Genomic DNA, 18,982 nt, shown 5'->3' with positions numbered 1-18,982 from the left:
GAAAATTAACTATAGATTATATGGAAATGAAGAGAAATAAAGTAATGTTCTTGTGAAATTTTAAAAAAAGAAAAAATTAAAAATAAAAATATTTTAAAAACTCCAACTATTAAAAAGGGAGTTATTAAAAAAAGTCTTTGCTAAATTACTACTAAATTACTAGTAGTAATTTAGCAATATACTGTATTAACGTCTTATGAATACTAAACTGGGCAATAGTGAATATGCACTGCATACAATTCTTTGAAATCTTCTCGTATTTTTGACATAAATGTACTAACCCATAATAGTATCATAAATTTGGCAGGTTCAAAAGTTCTATCTATTGTAATACCTGATGCAATACTTATGCATATTCCTCAAAATCAAACTCGATGGGACTGATTCCTTAGTTTTTACCCATTAATAAAAATTGCTTAGTTTTTAATATAGTTATCCACTTGTCCAGCCACTTTCTCAGCGAGGTAAATCTGAAATCCAATCAGCATAAATGCGATCGATCTTTTTTAGTTCGTTTTTCTTGAATACGAACTTCACAGCATATGGTTCATTCTTAGGGGAAGGGCTACCTGCTGCCAGAGTGCTAGTTGAGGCATTTGCAGTAGCAGCAGCAGTATCAGTTTGCATTGTCCAACTTTCTGCACAAGTTCTCATTCTCTTGTATTCCGCAGAAGAGGAGCGATCAAGTTGCCCTATTTCTGCTTCACAAAAACAGGGGTCAGAATTTATTAACATGGACATAAATCCATGTTCTATTGAATCACAAAATGCCATGCAAATATTTTATAATATAGCGTCAAATCAAAACCCATCAGTTTTGTTCATCAAAATGACAAAAGAGATGTATCTGTCTCAATTCTTTCTAAAAGGAAAACAGAATTTGTTTTTCGTTCGACCAAATTATTCTTTTTCCCACAGATCCATCTATACCAGAGCAAGCATGCTGGCTTGGCTAGCAAAGACTTATTGAATGGATTGACTAATGACTAGCGGTGTTCAAAATTAAATCAAACCGATTATCATCAAATTGATTCAAATATACTTATATTAATATGTAACAATAAGTACTAATATTTTAAAGCTTCAATAATGACAGTTTGGGATTTCATGTATGATGAACATATTGGTTACATTGAACAATGAATTTATGGTGTTCATAGAATATGATTTCTTTTTTCATGTGTCCTCCCGTGGGAGGTAATCCTATTCAAGATAACAACAGCGAATATAAATACTCTATACTGCATTTTTTTCATAAAAGATTATTGCAATTATTATCACATTTAAATGAGGAGTTTCACTTTTACTATTTGGGATTATGTAAATGTCATTTTCGAAAGTTCTAATGTTAACATGATAAAACATTTTTTTAATGCTAACTCAAGTTGAATTTATGTTTGATATAACATCAAAACCTGATCAAACTAAATTGTGTATGTTATTATATTGACCTTAAAGAACATTTTGTCACGAATTGAACCAATCTGATACTCAGCACCTTTCAATAAAAAAAAATACTACATAATTGGACACTATCACGTCTCGTAGTGTCAACACATTTTCAAACGATAGAGATTTTTATTTCAAAGTAAAAGATTAATAAAATAAAATTCAATTACGCGTGTATCATGACGAGAGAAGATGTATCGGTATCATAATTACATTATTCAATCAAATAATAAATTAACTACTTTCACAAAAAAAAAAAAATACTACCAGTAGAGAGGTAGAGTACTAGAAATACGATTTTGAGGATGGTAAGAAGAAGATCTAGTACATATGACACCTGCATTATTTAATCATGGAATCGTAAGCATCGCCATGGAATCGCAACGCGTAATTGAACAATTAATAGATCTATTTACGTTAGTGCTGTGATGATAGAATTGAGAGAAGAAAACCTGGTTGAGATGATAGATTTGGAATTTGAAAAGTTGATGGTTGTGGTGGTGGCGGTGGCGGCGTTGGTGTGGCTGAATGCAGGTAGCGACAAGTGCGTCCGTAGGGGCAGTGTTTGTTTTGAAGGAACAATCTGCATAGTTTGGGTTGGCGTCGGAGCTCTGCAACGCTGTGCGCGTAATCGCATTTGGTTCCATGAACGCAGACGCCTCTCCTGAATCTCCTACACAACTCAGTCTTCACCATCAAGTTACGATTATGGTTAACATTGTTGTGATGATTATTATTACTGTAATTGTTTTCTGATTCTGTTGAGTTTCTGAGCTGTGTCTGTGCTCGTTGTGTCTCCATCTTCACTTCGCTTCACGCCAAATGCACCGCTCTTCATCCAAAACGGTCAAACGCTCACTGTAACGAATGAAACGAAAGAGTGAATACCAAGAGTTGATTTTGGTTTGTACTATATATATATATATATATATATATATATATATATATATATATATATATATATATATATATATATATATATATAATATAAATATATGCATGTATTGTATTTATATTATTTATATTGACCTGACACAAAAATCCCGACACGGAATTCGAGCCCAAATGAAACAAGAAAAGTACCAAAATAGCCTCACCACCCATATGTTATGGGCTTTGGGCTTCATTATTAGTTTTGTATCTGAAATAAAAATAAGGATTTTGTGATTTACACCCCCTCAATTGATATCGACATTTCCCTTTTATAAATTTACTTAATTAACCTTTTTTTTTTCATTTCAAAATCCTGTGAATCCTAGCCTAATTGAAAAAAAGAAAAATACTTGTTTGAAAGCTTAAGTTACATATAAATGAATTAGTGAGCCTAATTTTATATGTAAGTCAATTCTTTTAACTTTTAGATACAAAAATATAATTTCAATTGATTAAATTTAAAAAAAAATTAATTTAACTTTATTAATTAAATAACTTCTTTAAAAAATTGGAACTTGCTATTTAATAAATGAATATGACACGGGTTAAGTCAGGCTCTAGGTATGTTATCTTTCTGATGGGTGTGTATTGAATTATACTTTTGAAGAATGAAAAAGTTATTTATTCAATTAATTCAAATGATATAAATAAGTCATGTAGTATATGATTAAGACATGAATACATTAATTATTAAAGAAAACAAGAAAAACGCCAGTGTTCAAATAAATATTTTATAGCTTACAAATATTAAAAAATATTATATACATTTAGATGAGTTAATTTTAAGATGAATTGCGAAATATGTTAGCTTTTAGTAAAGTGTATAAATATGTATCCATCAAATAATCTCACCAAACCTTTATTACTTACCTAATATCTCTTTTGACGCTTCATATGCAATACTTGATAATTCTTTTTATAAAAAAAATTATTGGATTTTTGCATTGAATTAATAAAAATTGTTCATAATAAATCTATCAACAGAAACAGGAAAGTATGAGAAGTTTGGTTATTAAAACTAAATCCAAATGCCAATAGCGTGAGCGAGAAGATGAGAAATCCACTAACAGAAACAGAAAAGTATGAGAAAACAAGGTTGTTTTAGTTTACCTTTGTCTCTGCTATGGAAAACTAACAGTAAAAATAAACAAGCTATGGACCACAGGAAGTAAAACAGTAATGAAGCATTCGCATTGGTAAATTACAGCATCGTTTGCAAGAATGTCTTTTTTCAAAATTTCAACCTATTGAAGCTTCTTTATTCCTGGAAATGATGGCAATATTGCAACAAGAGCGTCACCATATCCAACAGGATCTGTGAAAGACCAAAAATAAGAGTCACACACAACACAATACCAGTCTGGTCTTTAGAAAAATTAAATTAAATTGATCGGAGAAACTAACCTCCATCCTTTCGCAGTATCTTGATAACCTCTCCTGACACATCAGACTGCAAACATTGAAAGTCATAGCAATGATTAGCACTCATCATATTACAGTCATTTGCCCCTTATCAACATCAAATCATAAACATGAGAAGTCACAGAATGACTTGGAAGAGAGTCACGACACAAACCTCAATTGGCACCTGACCACCCAGTTGTTCAATGTAACAAATCACTTGCCCTTCCTCAACCCTTTGTTTCTGTTAATTGGCACAGTACTTCATGAGAACACCACGCCAAAAAAAAAAAACAGTTTTTCTGATGTTGCCCTACTAGGAAACTGCTAGCCATGTTTTCAAAATATTGCAATTGTGTTGTGATCATAAATTTTACAAGTTGTATGTTTCTGGGTAGTCTCACATGGTGTATAACGAGATTTCCCGAATAAAAGGAAAAGAGAAAAGATGCCAAAAACTGTACCTCTTTACATGATGGTGGAGCACGCTTCCCCTTTATTGTTCGTGATCTCCTAAAGAAACCCACCTGCTTACGGTTTTAGAGAACATTATGTAAGGTTTGTAAAATATGAAGTACGAGTTTCAGATTCTTACCTTTGGGGACTGAATTATTACCAAGCCTTCATCAGCAGCTCTTTCAAGGAATTTCTGGATAGATCCTGGAGAGGATATCGGTTCTACCGGGCTTATAGGCTTTGAGATGGCCAGTGAAGTTGTAGAAACTGATCCGTTTGTTTTAGGCGCTTCTATGGCATTATTTACACTTACAGAAGCAGGAATAGGAGGAGGTAGAGCTTTACTTTTTTTAGTCAAATCCCTCACAACATGCAGGTGAAACCCAGCAAGCTGATACCATTTGGAATTTGGGCAGATGACAACGAAGAGAAGAAACAACAATAAGAAGCAAGTCTATATCAAATGCAATTATGAGAGAGAATTGGAGTAATATTGTGCTAATGAAGACATATAAATTCAACTTCATTGTACTTACTTTTAATTCTAACTCCCCAATTGAACTTGTGTCACATAATTTTGTGACTAGGAATTCCACCTGCAAAGAATGTCCATACATATACACGACTTCAAATTTTTCATTCATGAAGAATAAACGTAGAAAATAGACTAGTGCATTACGATGTGACAAAATCTCTTTTCAAGTGTCATAAAAGACAAGTTTTTCTAACTGGGAAAACTTCAGAACTTAAAGATTAAAATGATTATTTAACACTTCCAAGTAAAGAAAATCATAGAAGTATCCACACAAATTTCTGTAATAAATGAAAGCTGGGATGTAGGTCAAGCCTCGGGAGCTAGGATGCTAAACATTTGATAGGTTCATAAGCTTGGACACAAACTGTACTTTTATTTTGACCTGTGCTTTGTCAGTTTAATCAGAAAGAGCTTAAGGTCCAGAACCTAATGTAGAGCCACATTTCAAGCTAAGCAATGGCCAATTTTAGACTAAAATATACTGGCCAATTTTACACAACATACCAGAGCACATAAAGGTTTAGATACATAAAATGGTTTTATAAATATGGAACAGCTTACTCAAATATTGACTAACAAACAAATAAGGTAATAGATGAAAGCAGCACAATAGAATCATCACAAATTTGGATCTGTTTTATAGATTCTTCTCCCTGCAAAAATGAAAAAACAAATAGATGAATAAACAATGGGATTTTCCAAGTACTAACCTCGTTAAAATTGGGAATAAGCTGACTTGTCAAATCTGAAGATTTAATCTCTTCAGAACCTTCTTCCGACCTTTTAATAGCTGTGATGTAATCATTTAAAGTATGTCATAGAAGCCAGACAATGGTACAAATATCAAGTTAATAGTGTTTGCCACTGTGAGAAACTTCAAATCAATAGTTTTATAGCTTTTACACAATAAGTAAAGTCAGAAAAGTGAATCAGATTACAAAATGTACAATCGTATGTTTAAAAAAATCCTATAAAAGATACATTTATGAAAATTTTACAACAAAGAACAGTACAAGTTCCTCCATAGTGTCCATATTCCTTGTATTCATATGATATGTAAGTACCCAAGCAGTTGGGGAACTCACCCAAAACCTAACTATTTAAGAGGGGGAGAACCAAATACTTAAATACTCCACCGAGTATTTTAAACTACTCCTGTGGAACTTCGACACCCCATAATACCTAAGTTCCTATCAAAGTTGATGCTAATATAGTCTATACGCTGCGAAAAGTGACATCAAAGTTGCCTTCTGTTTGTGCATCACAAAAGTGAAAGACTTTATCAACACTAATTTCTATGATGGAGGGACTAAATTGATATAAACTCTTATGGAAGGTCAATTTGCTTTCACTTTGATCAAGAAAATAAAATGATATCAGGTTTATTTGAAGGATAAATGGATGTCACATGCATCTTTGAGGACTAAAATAGAGTTAACCCTATTCTATATTACAAGCACATTAATATTTTCGGTTGAAAGCAATAATAAATAAAGGAAACTCAACTTCAAGGTTTGTTTGTAATTGTAAAACTGATGTATTTTCATAAAATAAATGTATATGGGAGTAAATTACAATAGAATTTCAAGTATGAACTAAACTCTTGAACATGCATCTTTGAGGACTAAAATAGAGTTAACTCTATTCTATATTACAAGCACATTAATATTTTCGGTTGAAAGCAATAATAAATAAAGGAAACTCAACTTCAAGGTTTGTTTGTAATTGTAAAACTGATGTATTTTCATAAAATAAATGTATATGGGAGTAAATTACCATAGAATTTCAAGTATGAACTAAGCTCTTGAACAGTCACCTATATGATATGAACGTAGTCTACTCATTCTTTAACTACTAAAAAAAATTAAATACTAAACCTAAATTAAATATTTTCCATGCAAAATATTTTAAATTGTCAAGTATATAAATAATTAAGTATGATCTATAGTATCAATTCCAATAATATAACTTTTGAATTTATACAAACATATCCAATATGGTTTAATTACTTCTTTCCTCAAATAAAAAATAAATTAATAAAACACTTATTTGTTATGCAATCTATTTAAATATAAGGTTTTTTCATATAATGAAGTTGTCATCAACCAATTATTCCAAAAGCTTAAGCTTTAGATTGAAGCACAAGAATGGCTTTATATCCATCACATCCTCCCACCCAAGAGTCCTGTGCCCTTTGAACACTGGTCAATGCAAAGACTCATAGTGTGTTAAAATTAAAATTTTTTTAGAAGAACTGGAGTAGCAGCTAATATTGAACTCTAAACCACTTGCAACATAGGCTTTAATACCATGTCTTGAAACGACTACCCTAAAAGCTTAAGCATCTGGGTTAAAACACATGAATGATTCTTTCTCAAAACAGAAATAACAAGATCTGAATGTGTGTGCTATATCATGCACACATAGTATGACATCAATATGCAAGCCAAAACTCACTAGATTACTAACAGAATCCTAAATTGGACAGAGATAATGCATTGGATCCACTAGAAATCATTGATGGTAAGAAATTTAATAGGCTTAGAAATTGAGAAATAAAGTAATGACCGCTTTTGTATAGCCTATATGACAAAAAGTACGTACAAAATCGAAAAATAGAAGAACTTACTCTGGATCTCTGACGATGGATCATTGGATGATGCTAAAAGCCTATCTGTCTGTCGTGACATAACCAAACCAGTGTACTGCAATGACTGCCTTCTCCAGCTTCTTGTACCAACTTGTTTTGAAAGGCCAACATTTTTTCCACTAAAGTACAAGTTCAATACTTTAATATTTGGGCTACCTAAGCTACCTGTGATAGAACTTATGACATGATAACCACTTTCTGAGGGGGTACATAACCATTTAGTAGTCTTGAAAGAAACACCAAACTCTTTCATAATTTGCATACTAAGTATCCAATATGTCAAGACAACAGAAAATGATTGAAGAATAATGGAAAAGTTTCTTTGAAATGTTAAAAAGTTTGTCAAATGCACATGTAAATGATGCTCCGATTAGTAGGAAAAAAAATCACAATAAAAAATACATTGATGAAATCAAAGAGAAAAATAATAAAGAAGAAACAAAATAATAGAAATTTCAAATAGATTCCTACACTATATAATGGAACTTCGGCAAAGATTACAAAGAACAGAGCACAATAGACATGATCTTGGGCTGAAAAAGTACCATTTTCAACACTCAATCGTGATTATATTTTACACATAAAACTGCTAGAGGGGGAGACATGTATTCTTTTCATTCACACTCGTTGTGACCTATGTTTGTTTCTCAGAAATCATTCATATTTGTGTCAATTTATTCCACTAGTAGTCCATCTTTGAGGCTTAGAACAGCAAGCCCATACATAATCCTCACTTGAAGGAACAACAGTTAACCAGTAGGCTCACAAATTAAAGGAAAAGATGAGACTATTTCTAAGATGCCTTCATTTAATTGAGAATAATAACTCTTCTATTCTTGATATCAAATTTTACAAAGTTTAGATTACGAAAAAAATCACTTTCGTAAATGAAACTATATCAATTAAATACTACTAACACCATTTCTTAATTGATGTGAATTACTTTTTCTTGGCTTATATATTGAAACAGGAGGTAATATATCTTACAATGGACATGAACAAAACAAACTCAAAAGGCAAGAACCCATAAACAGAGTTTCAAAGACAAGTACAATATTTGGTTCAAAAAATCATTACAAAATTACATTGTACAAAATAATTGAAACGACGTCATAGTGAAGACTGCAGCAATTACGAATTTATAAACAATCCGATACCCACAGCATTGAAAAGTCGGTGGGATGAGTAAAGTAGATTACCATACGATTGACCCATCAGATTAAAAATACAGCAGATTCTCAGTACTCAGTACAAAGCAAATATAACATCACTAAACGAGCATCTACCATGTTACCGAAAACTTCGTCTCAAATATAAAATCACATTCCACTTTCGTTTCAACCCCACTAACGATATTGCAAAACAAATCACAAGAAAAACATAAAATCATGGAAAAGGCTCCTCTTTGAAGCAGCAATTGTAATCTGTAATGGAATGGATAGAAAATAAAGAGAAGGAAAACTCACATGAAGCCATTGGAAGCGTGGAGCGGAAAGTGTCTGGAAAAAGGGTAAAAGGGTTGGGAAGTAAAGAAGGTGAAAAAGAGAAGAGAAAATTGTTGTGTCACTTGAGAGTTGAGAGAGTGAAAGCATATAAGACTACAAAAGAATGAGAAGAGAAGAGAGACACCAACATGAACAACAACACCAATACCAACATGGAATGAATGAGGATTGACGGTTACAGCTGGATTTTTTAAGGATGCTATTTCTATTTCCGTTTCTATTAAACTTAGATTTTCTCCTAAAATATAAAACTATTTATATATTTTTTTTACTCAAAAAAACCTATTTATTTATCAAGCTAGATCAATTTATTATTTAAGTTGAGAATTATTAATTTATTGTTTGGCTGGCCTGGAGTGAATTTCTGGCCTGATTTTACTGAGTTTAAGTCTGATTTTTTCAATGTTTTTGAAAATTAGAAAAAAAAAAGGAAGAAAAGAAATTCGAATGATAGTGTTTAACACGTGAGTAATAAATAGGTTTAATTTAAAAATTTAAATTAAAACGAGTTTATTTGGGTATTTTTTTTTTAGTGAATATACATTTTAAGAAAAAAATTCAAAACTTCGATCCGTTATTAACTAACGTATCTCCACTTTTAATGTGATATTGATTCATTTATTATTTATTAATTGATTATGAGTTTTAATTTAACCTTTCTTTGTCCACATTAATTCTGGAGAGTTCAGTTTTATGAGACCGACCTCACTTTGGTGGTATTTTTCTTTAATTTGTATGTAAAATTATTTTAAAAAAAACTTTTTTATTCAGCACATTTAATATCTTATTACACTTCAGTTTTAGATTTATAACTTTAGTCATGATATTATAATGAAATAATTTTGAATTAAAAATAAAATGATAATTTTAATTACTTAGTCAAATAATTAATTGTTGGGATGTTTTACCGTTTATGTTGTAAATATAAAAAAAATAATTATTTGAGTAGAGTAGAAGTAATATGCACTGTAAAATTAGTATAAGAAAATGAAATTCGCTAAAATTTGAAATTTAAATTTTCATAACTGAAATAAACATTAAATATTAAAACATATGTTACTATATTATAATTTTCAATACCCGTTTAGGCCATCAGAATTATTTCTCCTCTCTCCCATTTAAATATTTTGCTTAATGGTAATTTCTGTCCATATTTTATATATTTTTTAATTTAATTTCCTTAGTTTTAATCATCCATAATTTTAATTTTTGAATTTCTTTTACACAACTTTTACTGCAAAAAAATTATGAATGATTAAAATTTATCAATATTTATAAAAAATTATTGGTAAATAAAATTAATAACGATTTATTGATAATTAAAAATTTATTAGTAGAATATTTATCAGTAAATTTTATCAACAGAAAAATATATATTAATTATCATCAAAATCTATTTATAATTAATAATTAAAATTTATTGAAATATATTTATTAGTAATTATTATCAACAAAATCTATTTACAATTAATTCCAACTTTTAGTAAAAATTTATTGATAAATATCATAATTTAATTTCTTTTTTTTCTTTTTTTTCTTCCTTAGTCGTTATCATTGTCTTGTCTATATATCTTTGTTTAATTTGTTTCCACCACCTCCGGCTCCTCTTTCTCTCATTCTTCTTCTTTCATCATTCTCCTATTATTTGTTTCATCATTTGTATCTAATTAATTTATAATAAAATTTTTGTTAGATTTAGTAAAAAAAAAAAAAAAACAACATCCATTCCACTAACAAGGCAAAATTATTGAAGAATTTTAAGAAAATACATTTACCTACAAATTTACATATGAACTTTGAAAATATTAAATTCTCGATAATTTTTTTAAAAAGTTCAATTATTAAAAATATGACTTGTTTAAATTTTCATTATTAAAATAACTTTATGTATCAATTATTTAAATATTACATAATATGATAAAAATATTGAGAACATTATATGTGCGCCCCGCAATGATATTATAATAACAACAAATTAAAATAAATTATGATAATAACTTACACTATTTTTTTCTTTATTTTGACCATCAATCGGAGCATATGTTTGCTTGATTGTAATAAGAAAGTGATCATAAATTCTCTTAGTATTAAGAAAATTTAGATTAGGGAATAATTAATAGAGTTATCTTTGAATAGATACTTGAAAACTTTATGAGTGTGTCTTCCATGAAAGAATTTTCCATCATTTGAAGAAGAACAAGTGGCTGATATAGAAACTTGGATTAATAACCTTGACTATGATGTTTTAAAATATCTAAAACTTAATTAAATAATTAATTACGCCAAAATTTCGGTAAAGAATTTGTACTCTTTATATAGTTATAAAATAAAAGTCATCAGCACCATACAAGTAATTGTTAGCTTTTTCAATAATTTAAAGAACATATGTATCAATTAATTACAAATTTAATATCATCAAGTAAATTAATTATTAAATTCTTAAATCCTTGTAAGCAGAAAGTGTATTGATAATATAAATGGTGAATAAACCCCAAAAGGATCGTACTGCCTTGTAGTTAAAGCATAATATTTTATACTTCAAGATCATAAATACAATATTATTATAGACTCTAAATATAAGTCTAAATTTTATATTGATTAAAAAGATTATAAAAAGTTGAACATAATGTAAAGAATAAAACTAATAAATTTATTCTTTTACAGTTTTAAATTAGAGATAATATTATTCTATCATATTATTTCATACATTTTATTTCAGATTACCAGAACATTTCGAGAATCTTCCCTACGTACGTATAGCAAAGTTTATGTAGAAATAAAGCACGAGATTATAAACACCTACCTTTGGCAACAAATATTTTGAATCAAGAATTCAACAATAAATAAGTCTAATGCAATAAATATATGGCCACTTTAATTTTACATGTATCCTTAATAAATATTGATTTTAATGTAGAACTTTCTTGCACTTATATCACCATAATTTAGATCATTCGGAGCTTTTGTATGTTCTTCCGAGATGGTATGGTTATTGTCAGATTTGAACTCTTTTTTTTTTCAAAAACAAAATCTAAATTTTATTTTTCTTATGGCATTGGATTATTTAATTTGCCCTTTTCCTTATTAACTTCGAAAACTTCTTCATTAAAAAGGTAAGAAAATTATATTTTTACTGTTTTTTCAAGGAACAACTCAACTTATTTAGGTAGAGTTATGGTCTATTTTTAAATTGTTTAATTTAAATACAATTTTTGAACATGAGCATTACTCAATGTAATGTTTTATCATATACTAATGAAATTGGCTCATCTGTTACCAAATTAAGAACTATGTTGACAAGTGTTGCAAATCACTAAAACAAACACTATAAAGGACTATTCAAACTGCTTTTAATCCAACCGTGAACGCCATTTGATAATTTCAATGTGTTATCCAAAATGAAAGAAATCACCAAACCGCCATTTTTACTCTATTACTAGCAGAATACATCATCTAGCATCATTTCAACTGAGGCAATACCATTTCCATGTACATTCTACCTATTAAACATCCCATTTTAGGAAAACCATCGTAAATCATCACCGATTATATTGGTTGAAGCATGACTTCAAAATAGAGTTTTCACTTCAATATCCTTTTCTGCTCCGGCTACCAGGACTTGCTACCTTCCTAGAACCGGATGGTTCAGGTGAACCGTGCAAGTTTCTCAGACCAGGAGAGGAACCTCCTCGGTGTGTAGGAGATGCAACTTGACGAGGAGATCCAGTACCTGCTTCGCTCCCTCTATATGACTCAGCCTCCAGACTTTTGGCTTCTTCACTCAGAACTGATAGCTGTCATCATATACAACACATATGTGTAAGAAATTATTAGAATGATTAGAGACATGTTGGAATGGTCCTGGTGGACAAACAAGGGCAAGTTAGTTGTCAATCCAAATTAGGGCATTCCGTTAATAAGTTTAAAAAAAGGTTGAATTTCACAGAAAATCGGGCAAAAAGGATTTCAAAAATGTAACTTTTGCAAGATAGTAATACGGTCAGTGAAAAACTATCATGATGCAACTTTAATTTCGATAAATACCCGAATTTGATTATCTCGCAGTCGATCTTGAAGCGTACTTATAGCAGGACTTAAACTGTAAAGTTAGAAAGTAGTAAATTGTTATTGGAGAAGTAGAAGAAAATAAGGAGGAACTAGAAAATGGACATTTTGCTCTTACCAGTATTCAATAAACTTGCACAAGGAAGCCTGATAAGTAGAAGTGTGGTGTATAAAAGTCAGAGGATGAATTTTCCCATCCCTGCAGAGTACAAACAAAGGGTGTATCGGAAATTAAAGACAGTACAAAAAGGATGACATAATTAAAGCAAATAAACAAGAAAATTAAAGACAGTTCGTTGAAGTATCAAGAATGATAATATATTTTATCAAATTATCACCTCGTATTTTGTGAGATGGCTTGAGTATATGCACTTCGCTCCTCTTCAAATAGTACATGTTGCAGATCTGCGTATGATGATAATGGCGACTCAAGGTTGATAATAGACAAGGCTGGCACAACATGAAGGGGAACTTCTTTTCTTGCGTTCTGTGCACCTCTGAAACCAATAAAAGCCATTTTAAAACCCAAGACTGGGAAACTATCTTGTCAACCTCAAATGATTAAGCATGGCTGACCTGACCAATAATAATACAAAGAATGCAGAAAACGGTGCTACTGTTTTATGGTAAAGAGTTGCTCTGCAGTTATTTTATACCTTCCGTTTATCACTCAACCAACCACCAAGATTGAGAATCATCCACATAATGGATGCCTATCTCTGCCTCCGGTGTGATTATATTTATTGATAGAAAATTCATGGTGTAACAAGTTATTGAGGCCAATCATACACACTTGGAATAAAGTGTCAAGGAAAGCTTAGATAACCAAATGGGAATTAGCCCTGAGAAGAATTAGAGGAAATTTTTTTATTACAGACTATGATTTATGTGCCCAAGCAAACGAACTATTGTTCATGAAATCAATGGATACTGGGGTCTCCCCTTTTACTTTCTGTTTTTCTTTATTGGCAAATACCTAGCACATATCTTTGATCTTATCAAATCACCTAAGGTTTGATACTTTAGATACACCATGTTCCCTTATGGATCAACAGGACACACAGAATCCAAATACCAAAAGTAGGCCTAAACTGTACGTTGATAAATAATAAAGATATTAGTGGTGCATTACGCACTTATCAATATTATATACCTCGTGTCCAAATTCGAACGATGCATGGCCTCTTGCATACTATCTGACATGTCCATGGGATCAACATCAACTATGTTAGTGTCTGAATTGTTGGGATGGTAGTTGGCATCAGCATTAGCAAAGAAATTCCCCAAGTCTGATCTCCCACCGTCCTAGCAAATATATATGATTATATAAGTCTAAGAAAGGAACACAATGCAGTATTTTAATCCAGTATAGAAGAAAAACTAGTTTTATCAGTAGAACCGCAAGGGACTGAATTCATTTCCCATAATGTGAACATGGAGAGTTTATGTTTTATCTTATACCCTCATCTTGCCATATCAACAAATGGTATACACAAAAATCCAGAGTTGTAATAGGAAACTTCAAGTAAAACCAGTTTCAGAAAAGAAATGCAGATTGGATACAAGCCAAGGGTGGTGCTATGATAAAATACAATATTGAGTGCTTAATCATGCACAAAACAACAGTATTCTTGTAGTCCCAGAGACAAAAGCCTCCAACAGAGAGTGCTCTCTTCTCGCAAGCTGCAAATGATAATACACTTCCTTAATAACACACCCCACTATTACTAGCTATAATCCAAAAACGTAACTGAAAAATGTTAATTTCTATGAATACCAATCACTCTGCAGTTTCCCATACAGAACTAATGCAGAATAACTAATACAAGATGTTATTTTATATCCCATGCATACATACTCCGAATACCATCTGCGTCCAACCCTTTCATTCACTCTAAGATATTCTATGAATAACTGCAATCATGTAATTTCTAATACAGAACCAATGCAGAATTACTGCTACGTATATTCATAAAAATAACTGACTCCAATCCATCAATGGATCCTACTACCCATTTGGTCCCGGTTCCAAACACTGAATCCAATAGCTTCATTTCATATTCGGAAAAGAAGACGGGATTCTAAAGCTCGTTGGTTCAAGTATCTTGCATTTAAAACTTTGTCATGATATGAATACACCCTAAAAACACTACTGGAGGTGGACACTAGAAAACAATCTATCATGATGGTATTTTAACATTAAAAAAAAGAAGTATCCAAATCATCTAGCGACTTGTTTGAAATTGGGACTGGAAAGCAGAAAACAAACAGAACTATATTTTAATAAAGAAACACCCCTCTAACAATTTCAGTAAGTTGCATCATGTTTCATTAATTTTACATTCAAGCAAAATAAGCATTCTAAATACCATTGTGTATTCTACGGCCAAACAACAGCACACATACCAAACTTTAAATCACCTAGAGATATAAAAAATTATACCTTACTAGGACCACTATTTGTCGAATCACCAGTGTCCTGCAAAGACCTCTCTGCCTTGAAGTAACCAGGTATTATTGATAAATTCTCTGAAGAACTTGGCGATGAATCGATATCGATAATAGGGCTTCTATTTACAAGAGACAAAGGTATGGGTCCTGATAACTGATTCTGCCTCCCATCATATGACTGGAAAGCAATTACTTGAATTCTTCCAACCTGAACACAACCCAGAGGTATTTGACGATAAACTTAAAGAAAATTTACAATTGAAGAATCTTTTGGCCATGCATTGAAGACAGACCTTGTTTACATCTTCACTGAAACAGGAAAAAATCAAGCCAATAAATCCAGAGTCAAGAAGCTGGTACGTTGCCTGGGTTTTTACATCAACATGGGAAGGGAGAACTGTAATGTGCGGGTGTGAATGGTACCAACCAATTACCCTTGTCGTAGTTCCAGTGGCTGTGGTCATTCGCTCAGCGAGGGCAGTTGCAGCGGCCAAGAGCTCAGGGTCGGTTTCCACTCGATCCTTTCGCCGATCAGACCTCTTCTGAGGAGACGCCCCCCAGATCAATGCAGTCACGTTCCCGTTTTTCGAATGCTGAATCAACCCAACCCATAACAATCATTAATCGACCCTGGTACTGTGTCTATGCGTTTCTTCAATTGACTCGATAACATAGAAAGAAATGTTAGGTCAGATTACCTGAATGTCCCCAAAAAGAAGACCCATAATCTCTTCGGTTTCAGTGGACAATGCATGAGTGAGGCAACTTAACCACACTTCTTCCGACATTTTCACGCTCGTTAGCGACATTTTTCGATTCAATCGATTGTTTCTTCTTCTCTTCGATACTCGTAGACCCACCGATTCCAAATTCCTCTCTCTTCTTTCTTTATCTTTCTTCTCCGCCCAACAAAATCTCACCAACCACTCCAAAAACTCGAACTTCAGCTTCTCTTCCTCTTCCTCTTCCTCTTCTTATTCTTTCTTCTTCTTTCTTGATTATTAAACAGAAGCTCTTCTCTTTTATTACGCTGCATACCCTAATATCACTCTCATTCACCAAATGCAAATTTAGTTTCATTTAGGAAAATAAATTATCACGGGAAAACAATTTTTCACACTGATCAATTAAAAATCATAAAATTTAGTTATGTAATTATCTAATACAGATTTAGTCATGTAAAAATATTTCAAATTGACTGTTTTTCTTTTTCTTTCTAATTTTTCTTAAATTATTTACCTTTCAACTTCACCAGAACAAATATTTATTGAAAGAGTAACTCGTTTCATTAAAATAAAGGAATACACGAATAGTTTGTTACTTTTTCGTTTTTAATATAATAAAAACATAATTATATAAATATTTTAGTTTTAATAATTTTATTTAAATTTATTACGATTATTATATACCGTCTTTAATAATTATCACATATATTTATAAAAAAAAAGTAGTATTAATATAGTTAATTTAAAAAAGAAAACAAAAATCGTCATGCAATCACTAAATACTCTAAATCATTAACAAGATTTAAATAAAATTAATAAGACCATAATTGTTTTTATTTTTCAAAAACAACAATTATTGTATTTCAAATAATTTTTTTTTCTGCGGACATGTTTAAAAAGAGAAAATAACAAATGCTATAAATTAATAAATAAAGTTTTGGTTGCACCACTAGATTTTGTTTGTTTACTTGAAATGTGTGCAATATTTATTTTTTTTTAAATTAAATATTTGTCTCCGAAATCAACACAATAAAATTATTGATTTTTTTAAATGGGAAATACCAAATAGCATATTATCTATTTACTTCTGAAATTAACTTTTATGTTTGTTTACAAATTATACATAAACTTACATATTTTATATTATAGTCATTAAATTTTATACTTTTATGAAAAAATAAATATTTGTCTATTATATACATATAGAGAACTATTTTTTGAAGCCGTAACTACTTGCAATTTTACTCATCTATTTCGACTTTTTAGAACAATAACATAAATCATTTACAAATATGATAACCTAAAAAATAAGTTAAGAATAGTGGTGGTTTTTATAAAAATATAACATAATAATATCTTAATAATAAAATGTTTAAATTATAGGTATTTCTCTCTAAAAAGAATTTTTATAAATTTTATCTTCTTTCTAAATATAATAAGTAAATTACAATTATAATTTACATAAACTTATTATTTTATATTATTCATGATTTTAATTGGACATGTGACAATGGATTGAATTGATTGATTGGCGTGTGATGTGAAAAAATTATATTATAGGTTAAGTTTGATAATTGAGTTGTGAAGTTGAAAAATACATAAGTGGAATAGTATTTTAGCTTTTAATTAAAGTGTGTTTATAAATGACTCTGCACACTCTGTAATATGTTTAGTATGGTAGGATTTCATTAAAGTTAGACTAGTTTGATTCAATTGGTATTTTAGGGTGTTTTGATATTGTGAGTATGAATTTTGATGTTTGTTAATATAAGTTTTTCTATGATATTTTTATGGATTAAATTGGTAATTCTTATGCTAAAACATAATGATACTACGATTTTGTAAAGTTTTTTAAGTGGGTAATACCTTAAAAAAGTTAATTTGCTCAGTTAAAGCTCAATCCTAATATAATCGCAATATCACCGAGTGTCATCCAGTTTTCAGCCTTTAGCAGTTTTGGAAAAATTTGGGTTACTACTTTGTTAAAACTGGATTAAGCTGAAAATTTGATAACTTGTCCTAGATATATGAATCTTTATTGAGATTATCGGATATTTGATTAGATGTATATGATTAGAGAGATATCTTTTCTCCTTTTATTTAATTACTGGAAATATAGTATTTCAATGTTATAGTAATATAAAATATAAATGATGAATTATTAATTTGTAATTTGAAATAAACAATGGGTGATTGATATTATGAGTTGAGTTTGGATTGAATTAAATTACATATGTATGACATGGTGTAATGATTTAAGATTTTACGAGAATGTAATGAATAAGCTAAGTGTGATATATTATGTTTGTTAGTTTTTTGTGATTGTGCTTACTATATTGATAATGTTTACTATTAATTAAGATGTGTATGAATGAAATGACAATGTAGTTATTCTTAAGGTGAAAATGCTACAATGAGTTGTTTTAATGTGAGATGTATTCACGACAAATACTGGATTGAGATCGTCCTAAGAACTAATTATGCGAATCGAAAAAGATTATTGTCTAAAGTATCGATAATAGACAAACTCATTAGGTATAAAATTTACTTTGTCTAAGATAAACTCAAACATGTTATAATTATAACTCTAAATTGAAAAATGAAATATACTTAGTCAAAACACCAATCTTTCAAAAATTATATTTGTGGTTATTAGTATAGGTTTTATACTATACGAGTCTTGATATTTGATGATGATTATATGACTTAGAAGGCATATAATTACTTCTAAATTGATAGTATATTCTTTTATTCTATTTAAAACTTGTGAATTTAAAATTATATCTAACTTATTTTTTTGGTGTTATTTATA

At 30.3% G+C, this 18,982-nt stretch overlaps 3 protein-coding genes across 4 annotated transcripts; all 3 read right to left on the bottom strand.

The window, feature by feature from the left end:
• Nucleotides 1-201: 201 nt before the first annotated feature.
• LOC124834620 (uncharacterized) lies at nt 202-2,328 on the bottom strand. 2 transcript variants are annotated; one of them, XM_088093420.1, is made up of 3 exons: nt 1,902-2,219; nt 1,717-1,786; nt 202-698 (listed from the first exon to the last, which is right to left on the bottom strand). In XM_088093420.1, the coding sequence occupies exons 1-3, from the start codon at nt 2,094-2,096 to the stop codon at nt 457-459; spliced, it is 507 nt and encodes a 168-aa protein (XP_087949546.1). In that variant the 5' UTR covers nt 2,097-2,219; the 3' UTR covers nt 202-456. The 2 variants fall into 2 exon arrangements, with proteins under 2 accessions (XP_087949546.1, XP_047165297.1); XM_047309341.2 differs by lacking the exon at nt 1,717-1,786 and having other exon boundaries at nt 1,902-2,328.
• Nucleotides 2,329-3,422: 1,094 nt separating this feature from the next.
• On the bottom strand, nt 3,423-9,096 carry LOC124834618 (Single hybrid motif superfamily protein). The gene is made up of 9 exons (XM_047309338.2): nt 8,891-9,096; nt 7,404-7,589; nt 5,485-5,564; nt 4,776-4,835; nt 4,379-4,630; nt 4,248-4,310; nt 3,959-4,027; nt 3,787-3,832; nt 3,423-3,697 (listed from the first exon to the last, which is right to left on the bottom strand). The coding sequence occupies exons 1-9, from the start codon at nt 8,898-8,900 to the stop codon at nt 3,627-3,629; spliced, it is 837 nt and encodes a 278-aa protein (XP_047165294.2). The 5' UTR covers nt 8,901-9,096; the 3' UTR covers nt 3,423-3,626.
• A 3,083-nt stretch (nt 9,097-12,179) lies between these two features.
• Nucleotides 12,180-16,500, bottom strand: LOC124834614 (uncharacterized). Its single transcript, XM_047309334.2, has 8 exons — nt 16,144-16,500; nt 15,739-16,038; nt 15,438-15,653; nt 14,148-14,299; nt 13,333-13,491; nt 13,113-13,193; nt 12,974-13,028; nt 12,180-12,723 (listed from the first exon to the last, which is right to left on the bottom strand). The coding sequence occupies exons 1-8, from the start codon at nt 16,252-16,254 to the stop codon at nt 12,517-12,519; spliced, it is 1,281 nt and encodes a 426-aa protein (XP_047165290.1). The 5' UTR covers nt 16,255-16,500; the 3' UTR covers nt 12,180-12,516.
• Between the last annotated feature and the right edge of the window lie 2,482 nt (nt 16,501-18,982).

This window comes from Vigna umbellata, chromosome 6 (assembly GCF_029865625.1).
Source record: "Vigna umbellata cultivar VRB3 chromosome 6, Vumbellata_1.0, whole genome shotgun sequence".
Lineage (NCBI taxonomy): Eukaryota > Viridiplantae > Streptophyta > Magnoliopsida > Fabales > Fabaceae > Vigna > Vigna umbellata.
This window is presented reverse-complemented; position numbering and strand designations above follow the sequence as displayed.